The sequence below is a fragment of the Schistosoma mansoni genome, chromosome W, assembly GCF_000237925.1.
Source record: "Schistosoma mansoni strain Puerto Rico chromosome W, complete genome".
In the NCBI taxonomy this organism is placed as follows: Eukaryota; Metazoa; Platyhelminthes; class Trematoda; order Strigeidida; family Schistosomatidae; genus Schistosoma; species Schistosoma mansoni.
Genome location: NC_031502.1, coordinates 34519769 through 34544370, shown reverse-complemented (window position 1 = coordinate 34544370; position 24602 = coordinate 34519769). Strand labels below are relative to the sequence as shown.

Sequence of the window (24602 nt, the reverse complement as noted above, 5' to 3'; positions counted from 1 at the left end):
TCATACTGGTTCATATTGTCAACAATGTGCACTGAACTTCAAGAGCAGTGATGGATATTGATATATTGAAGATTAGACATGTGGAAAATACGAGGATAGATTAATGGATTAGTTACATAATTTAATGGATTTGTCAAAAGAATCAAAGACACAATGATAATGGTCAAACCAACCTCAGTGTGGAAAATTAAAATGTTAGCCGATCTCTAACGCTAAATGATATCACATTTGTTTCTAAGAATGAGATTCAGACGGATCACAATGTCTGTTATTGTTATAATTATGAACAGAAGTAGACTGTAATGTTGGTAAAGTTCGATCAACAGACGCAAGTATTTCTGAAGCCATTTTACGAATAAGTCTAGCACAAGCAAGTTGAGATTCATCAGGTCCTACAAATGCTGCAATACCTTCTGCACTTTGTCCCACAGGTTCAACATGTGTAACTGTTGACGATTGTCTTAAAGATTGTATCTGCACACTTTCTGACATGAAACAATCACCGGCAGGTGCTTCACACAAAGCAGGTACTTCTGAGGAAATATCAGAATCTGTTGAAGGAGAATATACACTGGAAGGTTGAGGACGAATAACATTACACGAAGTAGTTAAAGATCTTATCGGATCACTGTTTTTCACACAATAATTGTTATTATTCTCGACATTATCATTGTTATTATCACGATAATCATTATTTATACTACGCGTCTCTTGATCAAATAATTGTCGTTGTAAATTATGGGCGCATAGAACTCCTTCATCAAAAGAAACAACTAGTCTTAGAAATGATAACAGTGGTTGACATTCACACAAGACCGGTACATAACGCATTTCTAGGGGAAAAAGGAGAACAAAAACAAAACTGATGTATTTGATGACAAAATATATAAAGAACGATTCAAACGTAAATAGAAAACTATGGAACAGACATTTGATATTTGAATTTTCAAACACAAGCAAAAAAAACATGGTTAGTAGTGTGGTGTGGTCTACTTATATCTATATAAGTAGTATATGGTGTGGGTCAGACATAGAATGTATTTTGGCAGAAGACCGATGAGGAAAGAACTGAAATGAAACGCAAACGTCTGGAAAATGCATGAGCAATGGAATAAGAGAAGAAACAGTGAAGATTGAAACAATTGGTTGTTAATTTGCAAATTGACTGTTCATTGTTTGGTAATCAGAATTTATTGAGATAGTCTGTAATCTTTGCTTAAATACATTCGATTGTCCCCAGTCGTGTTCTGTTCACTACAGTAGTACCACAAAATTATCCAACCTTTGTTAACAATAAATCAGCGAAATCGACTGAACTGAAATCTAGTAAAGCATTCCGTTTCATTTATGAAAAAATGCATTACAAGCATTCGAGTAGCAAAAAGGATACGAAAATACGATAAGTCATGAAAACTTATGGTCAACCCTGTGGTATATATATATATATATATATATATATATATATATGAACGGTCTAACAGCATTCTCGAATGAAAACTTATCACAGGCAACGTAGAAGCTGGCTGAAATATTCATCAGTTCAAGTTTCCACACATCAGCACGGTGAGATGAAATTATTAAGGCGAATCCCAGGATAGTGGAAGTACTAACAGTATCATTTGTAATAGGAAAGATTAGATATGGGAAGTAGGATTCTAGAATAAAGAGAGAATATATGGAATAAGAAGTACAAGATAATTTTGGAGCTCAGTATCTAAAACAAGACAGAGAGAATGAATCTTATTTATGTAACCCATATCCAAACACCGATCGCACAGACCTCAACCAAGTAGTCAGTACCCATTAATACGGTTTAGTCCAGAAATCATTAACTTCTTGAATTGATGCCACATTTACGTCATTTACCAATTACTGGTTTATCTACTCGTTTTTCATTTTGTTTGTGAGGGTTATTGTTGGCACCTGGCTGCCCAAATTGAAAGTGTCAAACGATTTTAAACATAAAACCTACTGACTGAAAGCTAATTGTGCTACAAACACTAAGATATTGATCCATAAGAAATTAAAAGTCAAATTTAATTTTACGAATAAAAAAATGAAAAGACATTAAAGGATGATAAAACAAACCTTTTCTGGTTAATATATGATGTATAGCCCAAACAGCCCATAAATGTATCTCTAAACGACTTTCTGGATGCAAAACTAGCAAACCGAACGGTTCAAAAGAGCGATAGGCGACCATTTCAGAATGTGGCGGTTGCCAATTACAAACAGCTTGACCCTGGAATAAATAAATTAAAATCAAAATTAAATTCCAGAAAAAAGTAATGTGTACACTACGAATAAGTACGATAATCTTTTCATAGAGGAAAACAACTGCTTTAGAAAGAGGAAGAGAAAAGCATGTGAGATGTAAATCTAAAAAAAGACTAAACATCAGACAATTACAACAATTCAGTTAAAACCATACAAAGATATGTAAACTATCAGTAGCTAAGCGGGAGGCTAAAACAAAACATAGTACAAGTCCATAAAGTCATTAGCAATGGAAAGGAGTCCTGTTAACAAGTCCAGCTTATCTGGTTATGGTGCACGAGGCTGTCGTAACCAGTGGTTGGAGACCTTGGGTGACATAGTTCCAATTGACGCAGGTATAACCACTCGTTTTCTTTACGATTTTAAGTTTCCGAATCCTTTATAATTTTCCTTATTTTAGTGATTTATATTTTTTCAAATCGTACCTTTCATGCCCAGTCTTTTCTATCACCACTAATACTCTGGAATGTATCCAAGCAATTTCATCTCCCTGAGCTACTGGGGTATGAAAACTTGAACCGATGTACACATATATCTGGCCCTCCATTGCGCTTGACTGACAGAGGCAGCCAGACAGTAACAACGTACAACTTCGTAAGTATGTACATCAGTTCGAGTTGCCATATCACATTAGCACAGAGATACAGTTGTCGACTCAAATCCCACAGTGGCAGACGTAGTAAAAGTAAAAGACGTAATCCAAAAGATTAGGGTTTCAAGATGTTATTCAAAAAGTATAATCAAGCGAAATAAATTTGAAAAAAGGAAAAAGATAGGGACATTAAGAATATAGAAGATTGGTAATCGGGAGTGACAAGTCTTGTCGATTGAACGCTATATTCGTTTTCCTAAGCTATTCTGGTAACCCACAGGCTAGAACTACTCAGCGAATTGAACACCAGAGAGAAGACGCAGGTATGAGAGAAAAATACATTACTCCAAGGTTCGTTCTTGTACAGAAAATCATGGGTATTTATAGATGTTAGCGTCTGTTAAATCAACATCATATTTCAGCCAATCCGTTAACGACATATTATGCTATCGACCAATAGTAGCACGCCACGTTGGAATTCTAGAATGTTCCATCGTACTCTGATTGGCTAGGGCTCTTCGGCTCCTTTTGGGCCTCTGGAGGCTCCGTTGAAGTTCTCCGGAAGCCGACTCAACACCTTCCCCGAATAAGATTTCTTTCTAGGATCAACTTGTAGTTTGACAACTGGGTTGCGACGTCGTCCCATTATTCTTGTCGTCTTCCTTGTCCAAGGCTTCTTTTCAGTGTCCTTTCAGTGTTCTTTGGCATTTGTGCGTCTAAGATTAAATCTAACGGAAAAATCGGCGGATTACTTCGATTCAGCATCGTTCTTTTGTCTTTAAGGATTTGATTTGTGTGTCGTATACATATCCCAAACGTTCCTCGAACTCTGTACAGAACTCTTCCCAATTTTTGTACGACTTCTCCCGGCTCCCATCGGTTCTTCCCGATGTAGGATTTAATGTAAACTTTGTCGCCGACATTGAAGTTCCGAATACTTGGATTGTGTCTGCGCTCATCAACTAATTTGGATGGCAACATGGCATTGAAGACGGTTCGGACACGTCTTCCGAACATGGCTTCCGCAGGAGACTTGCCATCCGAAACATTCGGATTCGAAGTGGATCTGTAGGATGTTAAAAATTTCGTGATCACCTGCTCAGTCGGCCCTTCGCCTCCCCCCTTCAGTAATGCTCGTTTAAAGGTGTCCACGAAGCGTTCTGCTTGTCCGTTTGATTGTGGATGATAGGGTGGAGAACGAAGATGAGTTATTCCGTTCGCTTTACAGAAATGCTTGAACGATTCTGCGGCGAATTGCGAGCCGTTGTCTGTTACTAAGGTCTCTGGTACTCCGAAACAGCTAAACAGGGTAGACAGCTTGTAGATTGTTTCTGAGGTTGTACAATTCGGCATGGTATATACTTCCGGCCATTTAGTAAATGCATCTACGATAATTAGAAACATTTTTCCTTGGATTGGACCAGCAAAATCTGCATGAATTCTTTCCCAGGGTCCTACAGGCGTAGGCCAATACTGAGGTTTGCATTTCAAAGGATTTTTAGCGGCTTGAATGCATGATGGACAGTTACGGCATTTATTCTCGATATCTGTCGATTGACGGCCAATAAGCATAACTACGGGCCAACGATTTCATTTTATTGATTCCAGGATGGCCACTGTGAAACTGCTTGAGAACCTTGTGACGTAATAACTTCGGAATAACAATTCGATCACCGAACATAATACACGAGTCAACAGCCATTAGTGAGTCCCATCGACGAAAATATTGCAAAAGTTCTCCGTCAAGGCGATTGTTTGGCCATTTGGTCGAGAGATAGCATTTGACTGTGCTCAGTATCTTATCACTTTCAGTGATCTTCTTGATAGTTTCAAAGGTTACTGGGAGTCCATTGATTGCGTCATCCAATACACGATGAATTTCTTCCTCGGCTTTTATATTTGCTACAAGAGTCTCTTCTCGGGTTTTTGATTGGGAGCCTATTAATCTTGACAATGCGTCAGCTTGTCCGAAGGCGGTAGTAGACTGATACTTGATCTTGAAGAGTTCTGTACAGAGTTCGAGGAACTTTTGGGACATGTATACGACACACAAATCAAATCCATAAAGACAAAAGAACGATGCAGACTCGAAGTAACCGGCCGATTTTTCCGTTAGATTTAATCCTAGATGCACCAATGCCACAAATGCCCAAGAACACTGAAAAGAAGCCTTGGACAAGGAAGACGACAAGAATAATGGGACGACGTCGCAACCCAGTTGTCAAACTACAAGTTGATCCTAGAAAGAAATCTTATTCGGGGGAGGTGTTGAGTCGGCTTCCGGAGAACTTCAACGGAGCCTCCAGAGGCCCAAAAGGAGCCGAAGAGCCCTAGCCAATCAGAGTATGATGGAACATTCTAGAATTCCAACGTGGCGTGCTACTATTGGTCGATAGCATAATATGTCGTTAACGGATTGGCTGAAATATGATGTTGATTTAACAGACGCTAACATCTATAAATACCCATGATTTTCTGTACAAGAACGAACCTTGGAGTAATGTATTTTTCTCTCATACCTGCGTCTTCTCTCTGGTGTTCAATTCGCTGAGTAGTTCTAGCCTGTGGGTTACCAGAATAGCTTAGGAAAACGAATATAGCGTTCAATCGACAAGACTTATCAGCAACCCAACCCTGAAGTAACATTTTGCAATTCGAGGGGGAGAATCGCATCCCGAACTTGCCTGCATTTTTGCTTATAGTGGTCTGAAGATTCTACATTTATTCAGCATCTTCGTCAAATAGACCCATGTCATCGGCGTTTTCTAAGTCTACAATCGAATCTCCTGGTAGAAGTTCAACTCCTCTAAATTCGGATGAGGAATGTGTTATTTCTAATGCACGTCTACGATAAAGTTGAACAAGAATGGAGAGAGTGGACATTTCTGATGAACACCACTTGAGGTAATCAATTTTGATGACAGTTCGCCATAAGCTCTAACTCAACCAGTTGTCTTCGAGTAGAGAGCGTTTATACGGTTAATGTACTTCTCTGGTACTCCTTTCAGTGACAAACACTGACACAGAACCTCACGATCAACGGAGTCAAATGCCGCCTTAAGGTCAAGAAATACTACGATTGTGGGACGTCTGAATGTGTGTCTATATTCTAGGACCTGACGTAGAGTGAATATCTGATCTATACAACCACGTCCAGGTCGGAAACCAGCCTGGTTTTCTCTAGTCTGCTCTTCATGAGCTTTGGTTAAGCGTCGAAGTATTATTGAAGCTAATATTTTAAACACCATATAAGTCAAACTGATTCCTCTGTGATTGTCACAAAAGGAATTTTGTCCTTTCTTATAGACTGGCACAATCAGTGATTGAGACCAGTCAGATGGAATTACGTCCAGTTCCCAGATTCTACCTAAGACCTCAGTCAATCTCGCTGCTAGTACTGGACCTCCATCCTTGAAAATTTTAGGGATAAACCTGTCAGGGTCTGCTGCTCTCCCTCGCTTCAGATTTCTTATAGCTTTTTCAACTGATTGAGGAATTTCTAAGGAAATAAATATAACTGTTTGAGGACAGAAAAATGTAACTAATAATAACCTGTGGGTAGTTTCTCTTTGTCTATATACCAAAGAGACCGTAGTAACCAACATTCTTTAAGATTGTTTTAATTACACGCTATTGGTTGAATCATTAAATTGGATCGATTCATACACCTGTATCCATAAACACAAATAAGTTACAATGGCGTGAATTATCATAATTTAACATCTATTCTATTTCATGTATTAAGATGGAAACAGAACATTCTAAATTTCAGTAATAAATCCCGCCTATACAAGGAAACAATCAGAAAATTGAAGAAAAAAACAAACCTTACCAATAATTTTACATAACTCTCACGACTTGACTGAATATTACGCAACCATATCTCATCTTTTAAACATGACAGATGCGCAATAATACCAGCAGCAAAATAACTTATCTGGATACAAGGATGTCTAAGCATTTTGCTGCATTTAAGAAAAGACAGAAACATATCGTTAAAAAAAGACATTAATTAGTAAATGAAATAGCAAATGGAATTATTATCGTAATTACAAATCAAAAATGCGACATTTAATTGGAATGAACGCTTTTTGGTTTTCAACATCGTTAACTGGGGACCAGCTCAATGATAATAACAATGGGTAATAATAAGAATAGCTTGATAGGGATCTCTATGATAGTAAAACGTGATAATGTTTATTCGAAAAAAAACAGGGTTTACAAGTTTCCTTTAAATGATATTATATCTTGTGGGAAGTCCTCGAAAATACATAAACTCTATAGATGAATTCATATATCTGATATCAATCAAATAACAACTTCGAATCATTTGACAGCTGAAGAGTTTCATATGTCTTCCCTTTGACAGGAATTAATAAGTCAAATATAATTATAATTACTGCGATATGATGAACAATGAAAGAACATCATCTTTTCAATTCAAGATAGCTTGATATAATCAGACATCGGGAAGTGAAGCACAAATAACAAGATATTCGTTGTTTTACATATAACTTTTGGTAATTTTCCCGTTTATTTAATAGGTGAGTGCAGGATATTAAAGTTTAATTTTTTACTAAGGAATTAATTCTAAGCCTCAACTTTTATTGCATTTATGTCTTTCGTCCACTATTTCGGAACGAGGTCCATTGGATATGCTCATATCAGACGGTTGTGTATAATTAAGTCGTTTGAAATGAAGTCTTTAATCAAAATTACACTTGAATATGTTTAGTCCCGCATTGTAGTGTAATTTTCTCTATCGATTTTCACCAAATAAACGGAAAACGGCCAAAAGTGCTGAATACGACACATTTAGTGAACACTGAAAATATTGTGCATAATCTCAGACCACAATAAGTGTTGTGAATACATAAGAGAGAAAACCATATGATTATAATGATGACCAACATATTTGAAGGACATGGTTCAGACTAAAACACAACTGAGATGAATCTCACTTTTAATGTTGCAAAATAACACAATACGAAAACATAAAAGTATTGTTACTGATTTATGTATGAAGCTATTTTGACGGTGTCTCACACTCCTGAAACAGCCATGTGTTGATTAATGCTAAGTTAACTTAACAATCCTTTCTGCAACACCAATTCATATATTGTCCTATGCGTTCGAGGGGATAAGTCAACTCTCAATCTCAAAATATGGTGATAATAAGGGTGAAAACTCCAGTGAAATCCAAATTACTGTCTTTGTTCTATAGAAGTGACAGGTTGAAAGTGGATACTCGAAAGTCAGTAGAAACAGCAGATTTACACACGGAAGTTGGAAAATTCTGATTTCAAACCAGTTCTGTGTAAAACTAATTTACTTACCAGCTTCCAGTGGAATTTGCACAAAATATTAACAAGCTATGAAATCAATGGTAGCCTTCAAAACGAAAAGCAATTTTATGATATACTTGACTATCTTTTTTTCACTTTTGATTATCTATTGATAATACAAATAAACTTTAATTGAAGTAATATTGACGACATACATTTTCTACACCATATATTCTAACTTAATTTGCCAGTTTCTAGATCGTAAATACAGAATTTGTGAGTCGATGATTATTTGCTGATTTCCCAATAAAATATTCTGTTAATTCATGTGAACACACCATAATGTAGTATCAATTAAATAAGATTGTATACAATTTTCCCATTTATAAATTCGAATAACTCTAAGTATAAAATGAAATATTTATTGTAGCTGTAACTTTTAGAAAACAACTATTTATTATCACATAATGATTTCGTCCAGCTGTATAAGCTGTGAAAAGACTAAAACCCGAAAAGAAAGTTCATTTCAAAAGTTTACACATATAAAATAGGGATGAGGTATATATGATGATTTTCCAACTCAGAAAATGGCATTATTCCACACAAAATACTGATGAAAAACAAGCTAAAACTTACAAAAAGAAGTTCATCAGACTTTCTTTTAGTAAAGATTCACGTGTTTGCTCGACTTCTGCTACATTATTCTACAAGAAAAGAATACAATACGAAATGCACGAGGACTTTTATTGGAGGCTATTAGGTGCTAACTGTAATCAAAATAAAAACTATTCATGTGCAAAAACATTAAAACCCTACAAATTAACAAGTACTTGAAAATTGTCCCAAAATAAAAATTGGTACTCCATGTAAAATGATCAGGATGTTAGAACCATGGACTTCAGTTCAATTTCATATTACACTTAAGGAATAATAAATTTAAGTTTCTATTGTTTTATTACTGTCAAGGAGAGCCCAAATTATCTAGCTTTTTTTATTACATATCAGTTCCTTTTTTTAAAGGATAATCTCAATGACATCTTTCTAACTCGTGTTTCCACAATGGCCATTGTTATTATTTGACTGGCTGTTATCTCTTTTAGTGCGTTAACTTGGCGTGTTCCAAGGTTATGACTTGTTTATTATATAAACAGTGTTTTTTCTTTGCAATTTTCGCCTTCTATTCGGAATATAAAGCTATCTTGAAAGTCTCGTCTTCACCGTCTCGCATGAACGTGTAGATCACTAACCCTGAATTATTGTTGAATATCAAACGTCCAATCTACTATAGTTACCATTTGTTTATTTCCGTAATAGAAGAATCTCAATCATTCTATGAATAAAACTTACTATGAGATAACCAAAAACCCCAATGCGTAATCCTTTTTATCCAGACATAACAGTGACATCACAAGTTGGATGAACGATTCACGAAACTTTTAAGTCTGACTACCAAAGTATTTTACATAAAAGATTAAAATACGTGTTCCTCAAAATATGGTACAGATGGAGTGGTAGAAATAATTAAGACAATGTAAGGCTACAAATAAAGGTTATATACAACTAGATGAAACCTTTTTGTGACATCCAATTGCAGGTTATTCTGAAGATATATCATTTGGATTATCAAACGTTTGTTTGGAAACACCAAGAACATGGACGTAACACTGATGATAATGAAAATTTTCAACGTGTTAATAATATGAAGTTATTTCAATGACTAATTGTATTTTTATATATGGCTGAAATCATGAGTCAATTTAAGCTAGACCACCATGGAAAACCTGGAAGCACTGGAAGGCCGTTACGTCCTATTGTGGGACTCCTCAGCAGTGTGCATCCACGATCCCGCCTCGTGAGATTCGAACCCAGGACCTACCAGTCTCGCGCGCGAGCACGTAACCGATAGACCACTGAGCCGGTGGATTGGTCTAAGTTAGACATTAACACCATTGGATGTCTTTTTTTATTGTATCATTAAACCTAACTGCAAAAATACTGTGCACAGTGCAAATTAGCCAGCTTAAGTGATGTAATATTTGCTTCCTTGAGTGAAGCAGTCTCGCAAATCTTCACTCGAGCTTTTCTCTTTCCTGAAAAGTCAATCAACTCTCCAACCTAGTTTGGCAGAATAGATAAAAACATAAAACTATAAAGTCCATGACCAATCTTAGGACTGACACGCCACGTAAAGTCTTGTTTAAGCTGATGGTTTTACTGGAATTTCTGAGATACATGTAGTTTGATTTTCCTGATATAAAGCAACGTAGATACATTTCATGATTTTGGCAACTACCTTGATGTGGTAGTTGGATTTGCATTTATTTAGGATATAATCCAGCTATATTCTCTAGAATACTTGTTCTTTTAAGTCCTTTGATCCGAAACAGGCCTATTGGAGAGCAGTAAAACTCAAATTACCAACTTCAGGTTGATGGTGAAGTCGACCCTGGATATAGAACACTTGTCTTGAGCTATGAATTTCCTTCGCCGGCAGTAAGGCCTTTAAAGTACGGAGACAAGACATCCGGAAACACTCGTAAAGACACCACGTGAAAAGGCTCAAGTAGTTGCTTCTTGAGTTCTGTGGTCACGCTGCCAAGTCCCCAAGATCAATACTGATCTAGTTTCCTCTTCAAATACCTCAAGATGAAGTATTCTCTCAGGGTCCGGGCGATCGAAAAGTGATAACCGCCAGCATACCTCCAGAAGTACTGGAGACTGATAGATAAATTTAAGAGTAAGATTTACATTTTATTACAATCCCAAAAGGTATCCAAACAAATCATTTAGATTAAAATGAAAAAACTGTTTAGTAATCATCCGCCGAATAGTGAATATTGTTATACAAATCGACCAAATAACTTGAACTATATTTAGTGTTGATTAATTGAACTAGAACAGGGATTTATGAACAATTATCAATACTGACTAGAAATGAAATAAACAACGAACAGCATAATCAACTGAACTAAAACTTACAAGTAGACCCAGACACTTTGTATAGACATGATTTTTAGTCTCTTCACTTTGGTCAGCAAATCGCTGCGGTAAACAAAACGATACAAAAACACGGATACAAATGAATTGTATAATGCAAAAAGGTGAAACGTTTATAATGAAAAAATATAAATATTGCAGTAACTTATTCATAAATACAAATCCCAACGTTAACATTCATAAAAAAAAGCTTGAAATGAACTGGTCGATGAACTATAACCGAATGTTGTATTTGAATACAAGCATTAAACGCATAATTGTAGTGAATGAGAATAAAAGCGGGGACAATCGAATGTATTTGAATACGAGATTATAGAACGTCTTAGTAAAATCTGAGAACCATACAGTAAATACTTCATTTGCAAAATGTTAATCAATTGTCTCAAACTTGACTGTTCCTTCTGCAAAATGTCTATCAGTCGTCTCAGACTTCATTGTTCTCTCGTTTTCATACCAATCATTCTCTGCTCTCGTTTCCTTTTCTTTGATCTTCTTAACCTTCTACCGCCAGGTATTTCACCTTCGATTGATGATACAAACTACTTATGTCTGTTGACATCAGTAGCGCACGCCACAATAAGACTTCAATTCTCCCGAAACAGGATTACCATAGGCTCAGTTGTATATATATTGCTGATGTTTGAACAATGTACTTTTTGACAAACGATCAGAATTGATGGAAGTAGTAAATAATAATGATAATAGATGTAACACCCTAAGTAATTCATAGGTGCCTGAGTGATTAAAAGAAAATTAATTTCAACCAATAGATTAGAAGTGTGGATTATATTTCATTTACTTTGGTTTGATCAGTTAAACAATATCTCTAGGCCTCAGATAGAAAATATAGTTCAAGATCAAGTAAACGAGATAGAACATCATCGACAAAATGAATTGTTCGAACTGCGAAAAACACTACATCGGACAAAGCGGACGCCCTCTTCATCTTCGCCTACATGAACATCAATTAGCGGTCAAGCGCCATGACATATCCTCACATATATCAATGTATGTGGACAACTGTGGACACACATTCGACTGAAAAAGTGTTTAGATCTTGAATAGAGGCAACTCTGAAAACACCAGAGAATTTTTAGAAGCTTGGCACTCAGGTCAAGCAGCAATCAACAAACATATTGAAATCGATCCAATTTACCAACCAATCATAAAAATTATGGACAAATATAGGATCAAAAATCAAATCCATGGGAGATACAATCAAAATAAAGAAAACAATGATAGGTTAAAGGTCAACAATGACCAATCACGATCGAAGTCTACAGGACAAGCTGTGTGCCATATGTGGAGAAATTCGAACACTTCACTTCTACCTGAAGTATGTGCTGATGATGTTCAGAATAACGATGAAAGCTCCACAACAAAACTCCATCAAAATCAAGTAAATGAACATATATCTGGTTAACGAACTCTGTGGCATTCTAAAAAACATTAATCTAAGGTAGAGTAGGGAAAGTGTTCGATTAGATGTCCAACTCTTGAACATTACATTGTCTATAGTGTGTTATGAAAGTGACTTTAAACAGAAATATAATGAACGTACATTCAATACTCAAACATTGACTGTCCTAAAGGAGAAATTCGAGTAAAAGTAAAAGAGGTGTAATAATAGAGACAAATGTATAATGTGATAGATTGAAATGATCCAGTTGTAATCCAATCAATGTTAAACATGAAAGAAACCAAATAAAAAATATAAAAACAATCAACATCAAGGTAGGTTGAGGTTCGTAACCAGTTCTTGAAATAACATCACACATTGGTAAGGTACGGATGTCACTCAAAAGCTTTCATAATAATTGTCTACTACTAATACTACTACTACTACTACTACTAATAATAATAATAATAATAATAATAATAATAATAATACAGCACAACTACTACTACAATCATAATTCACCACGAAAGTATCGTCGAGTAGCGGATTTAATTTCAAGAAACTTTCATTCAAATAAGCTACATCAACAACCTGCGACTTCTCTAGTCGAACTGGTGACTACTACTTGTTGAGATGTAATCATAACCCATAGGAAATAAAATAAGCATAGAATATCAACTTACTTTAAGAACTTTTTCATATATGATTAGACCACCCTGACGAACAAATCTTAAACAAGCTTCTGGACATTCATCAGTGAGATTCCATAGAGCGGATAAAGTGAATCTTAATGTAGTATCAAAGATTGGTGCTCCTTCAGTGCGTAGGCGTAACTGTGGCATATAACTTCGTAAGGCTGAACCAAGATCTGGGACATCTGACACTAGGAGGCATTTCTCAGCAACATAACTCAGAAAACATTCAATTCTTCTAGGATCTTTTGCCAAGTCTGATAGACCAGATGTTGAAATCTAGAAATGTTTTCCGCATTATAAATAAATATATTTTAGCTTTTTGTATGAACTAGCTGTCATAGCAGCATCCATTCGATTAAACAAAAAATCAACAATCTTGGTTACTTGAACAGGAACTCTATAGTTTGGACACTTGATTAAGAGTCACTAATACAAAAATCCAAACTTACCTATTGTGATATAACCAACAATATATTTCTTACACGCTACATATAGATAATGGCCTAAATAAAGAAAACTGAATATGGTTGTAGGATCAATACATCTACTATTGTGAATTTTACAAGGTGAGTTTCAATAAAAACATTCTACCATCTAGTTAGCTATTTTATTTGAAGGGGTAAAATCTAATGAAAGGAAAAAACGTTAAATTGTCGATCGATAGTAATCAAGATTACAATCTCTTCGTTTCATCCTACCTGGTACTTATTGGTCACATGTGCAGTGTGTCGATATTCTCATCCCCGCTAGGTAGCACTTATTGCTTTAAATTTGAAAGCGATAAACAACTATGTAGCGAGATCAACATTTTGATTAACGAATATTAGTTGGTAACCTTTCTGATACCACAGTGCTCGTTTACCAAAAAACGACGACAAATTTTGTTAACATTTATATTTGTACAGATGTTTCAGCATTGTCAATATGGTATTTTAACGCCAGCTAGTAGTAGAGACAGAAAAGTTCGTTTCATTGAACTTCAACTGTATAAGTCAGTTAATTAGGTATATTAGATGAAAACGACTAGTCGAAAACAGATTTACTTTCAAATAAAATTATCATTTAATCCAGTGATAGATAAACTAGCACTCTATTTCGCAGCTTGGTCCTTAAGCGATAAGTACGTCATACTAACAGCGCCCGAATAATTGTGGGTGCTGCGTACATCAGCTTAATTTTTGTAATATTGAGATTGAAAAATTGGTTTTATATATTACGTATGAACATCCTTGAAAACAACCTGATCGCCGTTATAAATCCATTATCGAACAGATAGTGATCATTTTATCAATTTTTTCATATCACTTCATAAACAAAATCTATAGCGATTCTAGTACTAAACTATGAAACACTTTTCACATGATTTCTGATGACAAAATTTATGCTGAAATCATAATGAAAATGACATTTACGGTAAATATATACACAGACTTGGAAAATTGGTTTGAGGATATAACAGTAGTTTTCTTCAGCACGATGAGTTGATAACAATGAAACGAATCAATGTAAAACACTGACAGTAAAAACAATTGGCCACAGTATAAACAAGTTATGGGATAAAGAAATTTAGGAATTGGTGAACTTGTTTTTGAAAGTGTGTGCTCAAGTGATAATGAACAAACATTTTGTCATCTGTAATAATTTTTTTAACTGTCCGTAAACTGTGCATCTTTATAATCTGATTAGTTCAAATCGAAATAGCATAAAGTGCTTTGATTAGATGTGAGAATTTGCATTTTTACATTAGAATTTTATTTACAATAATTAACTATGTCTGAATGTTGCATCCGAGTTTTGATAAAAATTTTAACTTCGGAAAAAAAAGACACAAACTCCATTTCATTACCCCTGCTATACTCCTGTCAGTGAATGTATACCGGGATAAGTGTTTTTTTCAATCAAGTAGAAATGGGACTGAAGTTGTTAGTTATCGTGACAAGAGCAATAATATGTAGATAATTGATAGATAATTTGTGAAGAACTGACAGATGTTTTTAATAGTTGATAATAGAGATTATTGAAGTTGAAAGGTAGCCAAATGTTTAATACACAATTATTAAACAAATTTTCATCTAAGTATCCCCATAAGTTATTTTAATACATAGTTTGCTATTTTTGATAAACGTTATTTGCGTGTAAACATATCAATAAATCATCATGATAAAATAACGAATAGGGCATGTATAAATTACGTTAACCGTAAAGGATCGGTAAATGAAGCAACTTTTACGCTATCTTAACAATAATTTCTGAGAAAGAAGCAAATAACGTTTATAATTTGATTATTTTGCAAACTGTAATTCTTAATACAAAAGATTTGTTTAGTATAGGTTTAAAAAGGGTGTCGCAAATAAACGCACGATCGTAATTGCGTTATTTTGCCAATCCATGACAAGCATTAATTGTTTATACCTGTACATTGTAAATTCTATGTAGTTGAGCAGTTTATAATTATGACGAAAAGATTTACTTCTCTGTGTATGCAATCATGTAAATCGGTTATTGTGCTTATTAAGTGGGTGTTAGACTTTTTTCATGTAATGTCAACAGTCAATGTTTTGTTAGTATACCGTCTGAACAAATGATTATCTTAATTTTATTTATGTCATTTGTAAATAAGATCTGATACGTTACTTATTTAGAAAGTCCGGAATCATTTCTCAAATCATCGGTTTTCTTTGTTAAAAACACTAGACGAACACTTATAATTTGTATGTACATTTTCGTAATATGTGAATAATAATTTTTTAATGTCGAACCCAAAATAGATAAACGTTACAAAATTAACCATTTTTGACAAGCATTTGATATATTGGTTGTATTAAGTGTAAATTAATAGGCCTACATGTGACAAAAATTCTTTTAGGTCGATTATACTGCTAAATGTGGAACAATGAAAAATTTTAAATATTGATATAAAAAAAACAACTTACTTCCGCAGCCAGTATAGAAATAATAGCTACACCCATACGCTTCATATGAATATCATCAAACGACAGCAAGTTGTTAAAAACCAGTTCACAACATTGTATACAATTGAAGGTCTAAAATGAATACAATCAAATATATGTAATTTTTATTTAAGTATAGTAGTAAAAAGTATTGTGGACCGCGACGTGGTTACTCGAAATTCTACCGGCTGACCAACCCCAGATATTCCAGTACGACCGCAAAACTGTTCCCCAACCTCCAATATATTAGGACACAAATCGTTAGATGGACATTGTTTATAGGGTCAGAAGAATGAATATAATTTACAGACAATCCAAATTCATACAGTTAGGACGACCATAAATATTGACCAATAGGAAACGATATGTGAAAAGTCTGAAAACATACCATTTCACGTTCAAGATAGAATTAGACTTAACAGAATAATTTTTGGGGTATTTTTAGGAATATCCTAACAAACAGAAATATACAAATGCAACCTATAAACAAATAGAGTAGCTACAGGTTCGCCTGAAAGAAGAGGAGAAAATGTGGGTTACCAGCATAAGGCTTCTTAGTATGGCGATAAGAAACCAAACTTTTAATAGTATTTCATTCTGCGACCACCCTACATTAACAGATATTACATATTTACATCATATATATATTAGATCGTATGTCACTAGATGTTTATTGTGACGGATATTTATTTACATCCGACATCACATGGAATAATGTACGATAAGGCTATTGGTAAAAATGAAATAATTGTAAACAAAATACGATTGTCTTGAAAAGTCCACAAGATTATAGGTAACGGAACTCGCTACTTTGCTAAACAGCTAAAGATTTCACTTGGCAAAGTAGATGAATGAAGGCGAGTTCGCTAGTCTCTAGGGTTTAATACCGTCTCTCCTAAACTTTTATCGGTAATGGGTGACCGCCATAACTAAACCACAGGAGTATTTGCAAAAAATATGGATAAATTAAGAAATGAGTCGTACTAGAATGTTTTTTCGAGGGATCTACGGGTTAGAAGCACTTCAATATTTTTTGCATTTGAATCATATTCGTGTAACGCATAACTGTTCACTAACGGTACCTGGAGTTCACTATCCATGGTTATACAATTCATCTATGCTTTTAAAAACTAACTGTTTTCAAAGCGTCATTTTCGGTATTCGTATATATGGATCAAGGTTCCTACAAACTTTCTTTTAGTGAACGGTTAGCAAATTTATGTTCAGAAGTTCGAATCCATTTGTAAAGCTTTACTACAAGATATAATAGTAGATTATGTAACACCAGTCTACAAGACACGAACTACAAAATTACTGTTAGCTAATGAGTAATTTCAAGATGCCCGTACTAATCATTACCTTGTGATTACTCAATTGTCAAATTTAAACAGTATAAAAGTCCAATCAAAAGGCGACTCCAAAAATGCTAATTCATACTGGAAAAGCATAAAGAATTATACAAGCAGCTTGTTGTTAGACAAACCAATTTTTATGCACATAAAATCAATAACACCTCGAACTATAGGCAAAAAATGGAACTCAAATTACTAGTTACGAGATTTTATCACTGACATTTTCTTTATTATGCATGGAATAATTAGTCAACATGCTAAATTCAGTTGAAAACTGAACAACTAAAACAACATATAATAGCTTACATATTAATTCATTAAACAGCAAAACTACAATCGCTGCAGCACAGATGGACATATTTTTTTACTTACAGCACGATAAAGTACAGTGTCACTGCACAACGTTAAAAAGCAATTCTTTTGCAACTGTCTATTGTCTGGAAACTTTTCCATCGCCGTTAAAGTCATACGTACTGCACGATTTAGTAGATCAATAGGTAACTGATTGCTTTGTTCACCCCGAGTTAAGTTGTAAATCACAGCAGTTCCTGCCAATATCATTTCCATTCTGCGTAAATGTAACCTCATTACGCGCAAAACAGCCTGAAAAGTAAGGAAGATATTTAGCCACTTCTAAAGCCATACTACAATACAAGGATATCTAACATGTGAATAAAAACATTCATAAAGTAATATTAACAACAAAAAGAAAAACATATTGAAATAACTGTCTCAACAAAAAAACTGACACGTTGGACATATAACCATTTAAAACTTGGGACCACAGTTTACTGGTTTGAGTATAAAATAATCTGTATGTGACGTAAAGCTAAATAGATGACTGCACCTATAACTACTGAATTCAGTCACTGATTTCTACTTGTCACAGACCTTACTCAGAAAGCTGATGTTATTCAACAAAAAAAACTAAGCTAAGTCAGTAGCCTTATACATGGCGAATGTGACATCTTGTTTTGACCAAGTGGAAGTTTTTCTGCCGATTACTTGAATCAGTCAAAACTACATATCGAAAAATTCCCAATAATAACAACAACTAATTCGGTCCCCTTGTCTAAAATTCTACATCTAAGACAGATAATTAGTTAGTCCTCCTGACATGTGTGAAGAAATTACTGTGACTGAGAAAGTAAGCAGATATTTAACTAATGAAACAAAGTTATGACTTGAAATACACACTTATAATGATATAAAGTGTTAGTTTACACAGATTAATGAATCTCGGAAAGAATAAAAGACTGAAGTTTGCAATCCTAATCTTTCGGATTACTGCTTATACTTTTACTACGTCTGCCACTATGGGATTTGATTCGACAACTACATCTCTGTGCTAATGTGATATGGCAACTGGAACTGATGTATGTACGTACGAAGTTCTACGTTGTGACTGACCGAACTGATGAAGTGCGGATTGCATGGGTTGGGCATTATCGCACAGTAAGACACCATCATCCGCATACTCAAGGTCGAGAAGTCTTTCTCCAGGCAACAGATCCACACCGCCATTACTTACATCCATCAGAGCCGTTTCCAGAATGTCATTGATGGCAAAGTTGAAGAGGAATGGTGAGATTGGGCGACCCTGTTTATCCCCACTGCTCGAATGGAACGGTGAAGAAAGGTGGTTGTATGCTCTCGCTCTACCTGAGGTGTTTGTATATAGGGCGTTTAAGATGTTAATAAACTTCTCAGGCACACCCTTCTTTAAAAGAAAATCTCAGAGAGCAGTCCGGTCCAACGGATCGAAGGCAGTCCTGATGTCAAGAAACGCTACGATTGTTGGCATGTGATAAGTATGACGGTGTTCTAACATTTGGTGGAAGGTGAAGATATGATCAATACATTCTCGACCAGAACGGAAACCAGCCTGCTCCTCGCAAGTCAATCTTTCCTGGGTTTTAAACAACCTACGAAGTATGACAGAAGCCAATATTTTGGACGCAATCTCTAGCTCCCAAACTTTTGTAAACAACGTAGTCATTTCCTTAACCAAAAAGATACCACCATCTTCAAAACGGGCCGGAGGTAAGTCATCTGGACCTGGTAATGTGTCATGCCTCAGGAGTTGAAGTTTCTCGCGGAACTCCGCTTCATCTGGTGGATCAGTCTTTACAGGTCATGAAAGGAGAAGGACAGTCTGATCGATGTTGCCGGAGCAGCAGGCCAGTTGAACTGCCCTTCGAAGAACTCTGTCCATCGTCCGAGATATCGGCAGTTTTTACTGATTATCATCCCGTCATCCTCACAGATTGTTTAACTCACACCAGACCTTTTCTTGCCAGTGACTCGGATGAATTGAAAAAGCTTTCGGGAGTTATCAGATGAAGCTGCTGCTCCCAACTCATTAGCACGCTCTGACCACCAAGCTTCTCGGTCCTTACGCAAGCCTTGTCCAGTTCCATTACGTAACAGTCTTCGTTTGTGGTCAAACTCGTGGTCACCCGGAGTAGACCGACGGGTCTCGATGAGTTGTAAAGAGCCTAAAGAAACCCAATGCTCATAAGTAGGACGTTTTGCGTAGCCGTAAGCGACTTTACTAACCATTTTCATGGCGTCATGTAACTGCAACCAATGCTCGTCTATACTTTTCGGTGGGATGGCAGCTAGTCTTAAACCTAGCTCGGTTTGACATCTAGTTCCGATAGAAGCTGCAATCAATGTACTGACATTAATCCGTTTAGGACGATAAATTTGTTGGCCACTGAAAAGTAAAGTAAGATTGGCGCAAACAAGAGCATGATGAGAGTCCAGATAGGTACCCCAAAAGTAGCGGCAGTCTTGTACACAACCACACCAGCGGTAGCTGATCATGATCCGATCAATCTGAGTCCAGGCTTGAGATGCAGAGGGACGCCAGTAATAATGTGTTATCAAGTGAATGTTAATTGTCTGAATTCTAAATGAAGCGAGCATAGTATTTCGTGACGTAATTGTCATCTCATTAGATTTGTGTAAGGGCTGTGATATTGCACGGGTGCCCAGACCAAGGCAAATGGTTTTCTTAAGGAGCCCCACCCCAAGCCTTTGACCTAGAGGTTTAACTCGCAAGACAGTGGAACAACGTAAGGAGATGCAGTTCCATGGTAGCCGGTGACCAGCAATAGGTTCATATACCTTTTGTTCCCTCAGGATTCTGGAGCTCATGTGCACCAGTGGTTGGGAATCAGACTTTTCCAAATCCCCTAAGTGGATGTTCCGTATACACCAACCCGGTTAAAGCGCCTGACATTCACTTTTCGTCCTCTCAATTTCGTAAACAACACCCCTACCGCGAGACACAATATTTAACAAACTTCCCATTTTATAAAAATGAAAAGTTTACCTTGGCAGAAAATAATAAGCACACAAATATGATACTTACTTGCAGAAGATCTGGTTTGACGGATTCTCGATTGTTAGTTGCTTCAAAAATACTATGAAGAGCATGTTGAAGATAAAACGCTCTATCTTTATTACGCGTCAAAGTATTTAACAAGAGTTGATCCCCTCTATCTCCCAACATCTACAATTAACCATAATTCCATTCAATGAGTTACTGAACAGTATGGTTTGATGAATCAAACAACTTTGCAAAAAGCAACCATGGTTTAAAAAGTATTTTACACATTTTAAGCAAGTCAATAAGAAGCCCCAGACCCACGTTTCCTGTAAAACGTGAACAGGATGTAAGCTTTAAGAAAACCTATGATTTCTAGTAGATTTAGCCTAGCACAACTTAGCGCTATGGTCAAAGACACTATACAGTTAACATATTCAGGGTACGACTGACAACTGATAAGACTATATTCTCATAGTACCTGCATCCAATAACTAAAATCGTATTCGACGTCGTTCAGTGAATTAAATTCGGTTATGCTAATTCAAACATTAGCACTTACCAAAACATTTAGGATGCTGAGGGTGATCAGCAATAGCGGAAAATTGATTACTCTTTGCAATCTCATAAAATAAACGATAACGTCGCATCCCTGAGCCATGGCTCACTAAACAGTCTTTGTTCACTAAAAGTGATAACTTGAGATATATCAAAACGTGGATCGAAGTGCACGACAGTTGAGATGATATTTTGGTCCTCTTGTTTTATCCACGAATAGCGAAATAAGTCAGTAAGTCCATGAAAATGTCTTTGCGGCTTATTTACTTTTTCTAATAAATATCTCATTTTCCCTGTCTTTCTATTGATACATTTCTTGGTTTCTAACATAATAATTTAGCCTTAAACGAAATAACGGACACTTATAGCTGATCTCGACATCTTGATTAGCTGGCCTAAGACATAATTAATACCTACCAACGTAATTGTATCCACATATATGGGACAACAAATACACAACTACAAAACATTTATTTCGTCAACCCTCACAGAAAATTATTTACGGCTTATAATAAGCTAGCTTTAAAATAAATCAAAAACTATGTGATGATTAGTTATTCACATTTTATTGCTCTATCACATATTTATAAACTATTAAATGGTGTTTAGTTGGTTGGTTTCTGGCCAACTGTAGTTTGTCAGCAGGATATCCGATCCGTAATAAAATATATAAAAGGAACGATCTCATGATGAAAGTTTGCAGTTCATTTTTCATTAATAGTCCTGGAGTACACCTACTCGCTCGTTTTGCCTAGATAAGAATTGATTTGTCAGCAAGATGTGCATCTCCGTTTTTCGAATTTACATAAACACCAGAGCATTAACCCAAAATAAGCAAAGATGGATGGTGGCTAAAAGTGGAATCTAGGCCGCTCGTTTCGTCCCGCCTGGAACTCGTCAGCTTGATGTACCTGTGTCCCAGAGTTGATGTTCATTCCAATAGGGTGAAACGCGCGTCCTGGATTCCACATATTTATTTATTTATTTAAACACATATATATTGGTACAAAAGGGCACCAGGTACATATGCGCCACACTATTTGTGTGTGTGGGCTGTGATACTGCCCGGGTGCCCAAGCCGAAGCAGGTGGTTTTCTTAGGGGGCCACACCCCGAGTCTTTGACCAAAAGGTCTGATCCACAAGGCAATGGAGCATCGTGAGGAGATGCAGCCCCATGGTAGCCGTTGACCAATGACAGGTTCGTCCGCCATTCGTTCCATCAGGATACTGGAGCCCATGTGCACCATTGGTTTGGAATCAGGGTTTTCCAACTCCCCTAGGTGGACCCTCCGTGTCCACCAACCCGGTTAAAGCGCCGGACATTCGCTTTTCGTCCTCTCACTTTCGTAAACAACACCCCCGCCACGAGAAGGCAGTGAGTAGGACTTCCCTGGCAGAGGCTATATATTCGCTGGCCATGTGCGAGCATTTCGAGAGGGAGAGTAGACTCTCCCCACTCTCGGCCGTACCAGGGCATTTGGATTCCACAGCTAACGATCATTCGTTTATGTTTATGATGCTTGTGATTTAGGCAATGTCGAGGCAATTCGCACAGGATGCACATATGCCAATAAGAAACTGATAAATTGCAGTCCTAAATATCAATGAGAAGATTCAAACGATCCACACAAAAAATAAATTAACCCAAAAGTTATGGTATAAAGACGGATAGAAAATGTTAGAACTAGACAGATACTCAACTTACTGTTATGTGGGGATACTGATGAGAAAGTCTGTATATTCCTTCCAACTCATGTTCATGGCTTGAAAGCCAGGATGCGAACCCAGCGAACGTAAGTCTAGGATGGCTTTCGAGCAAGGCTCTAAAAAACAGTAGTAACTAAGTCACAAATTAGTGTACCTTGCATCACTAAGTTTCAGCCCAAATTGGTTTCCTGACAAATCAATATGCTCTAGGAATGGCAAGGCCTCTGATGAACAAAATTTATCGACAACCTCGTATCTGCCAACAGAATTTCGCGGTTTGTCAGATACATCAAGTATGCGCAGTTGGTTGAGTTCCACTACAGTACACAGCAACTTTGCGATATCCTCTGTCCTTTCCAACTGCAAGCGATGCATTATCAAACCATTAAGACGATCACGAATATTTAGTAGGGGAGTAATATCTGTTACTCGTGTTCGGGAAATGTTTAGATAACGAAGATTTAAAAGGTCATCAGCAATAATTTGTAAACACTGTGTACTTAGTTCAGTTCTACTTGCATTAAGAACGCTAAGATTCTTGAACCTTCCGAGCGCAACTAGTATAGGTAAATGAGTCTCACATAGAATAGAGGTCCCAGATATATTGAGACACATTAGGTTCTGAACAGTCCATTCACCAAGACAACTTATGATGGTATTTAGATTCACTTTGGTTAGATTCATGGCAGAAAGGCTATACAGACGAAAGTCCTTGAGTACTTTTAAGGATGATGGGCTGACATTAGCTTCCTTTATAACTGGAGACATAAGGTCGACACTCTCAGCATTAAAAAGACTCATTCGGTCGTCATCTAGGGCATTTCGTTTGCAAAGCTGGAGCAAGATCTTTTGCGAAGGACGTGCAACCAACCGAAAATCTGGATAAGGGAACCTCCATTTTCGTTTAACTTCACAGTTTTCACTACTTAAATACGTTAAAACATTCAAATTCTTGCACACGCATCTGACACACAAGTCTTCAAGAGATGACAAGGCATCCTCTGAAAAAAATGACTAGGGATTAGAGAACAGTTGTGTTTGTTTGCAAATCAAAAGGAAAAATTAAGAATAACAAAGCTTACTTTTGATGTAACTGTCAGAATACAACGCCATCCAATCAGTGACGTATATACCTGGAATACCCTCACATATGACGTTCAGTCCTCAATGTTAAGTATGTGTGTGCGAACTACATCGGTCCACACTATTAGTAGAATTATAAAAGAATCGTCCATCCCTTAGAAATACCAATGGGAACTGAAGAAAATCCTTGCTATTTGTTAGATTTTAGTGTTATAATTGGAATTTCAAGTTGTGTCCGATAATCCTCACGTTTTAAGGTACTGACAACCCGAATAACGGAAGGAACTTATGCTACGTACTCTGGATTTGCGTATAGTTTTTGAACTTTCTGGAAATGTTACCTGAAATGTTCAGCCTTAGATGTAATAAAT

General features: G+C 36.3%; 1 protein-coding gene across 1 annotated transcript; it reads right to left on the bottom strand.

Annotated features, from left to right (window-relative positions):
- Window positions 1-234: 234 nt before the first annotated feature.
- On the bottom strand, window positions 235-24299 carry Smp_157770 (hypothetical protein; the record flags this gene model as incomplete). The annotated part of the gene is made up of 11 exons (XM_018789471.1): window positions 24231-24299; window positions 23396-24149; window positions 23147-23264; window positions 20928-21068; window positions 17921-18151; window positions 16172-16289; window positions 13234-13418; window positions 8791-8858; window positions 6702-6834; window positions 2089-2242; window positions 235-551 (listed from the first exon to the last, which is right to left on the bottom strand). The coding sequence occupies exons 1-11, from the start codon at window positions 24259-24261 to the stop codon at window positions 235-237; spliced, it is 2250 nt and encodes a 749-aa protein (XP_018654911.1). The 5' UTR covers window positions 24262-24299.
- Between the last annotated feature and the right edge of the window lie 303 nt (window positions 24300-24602).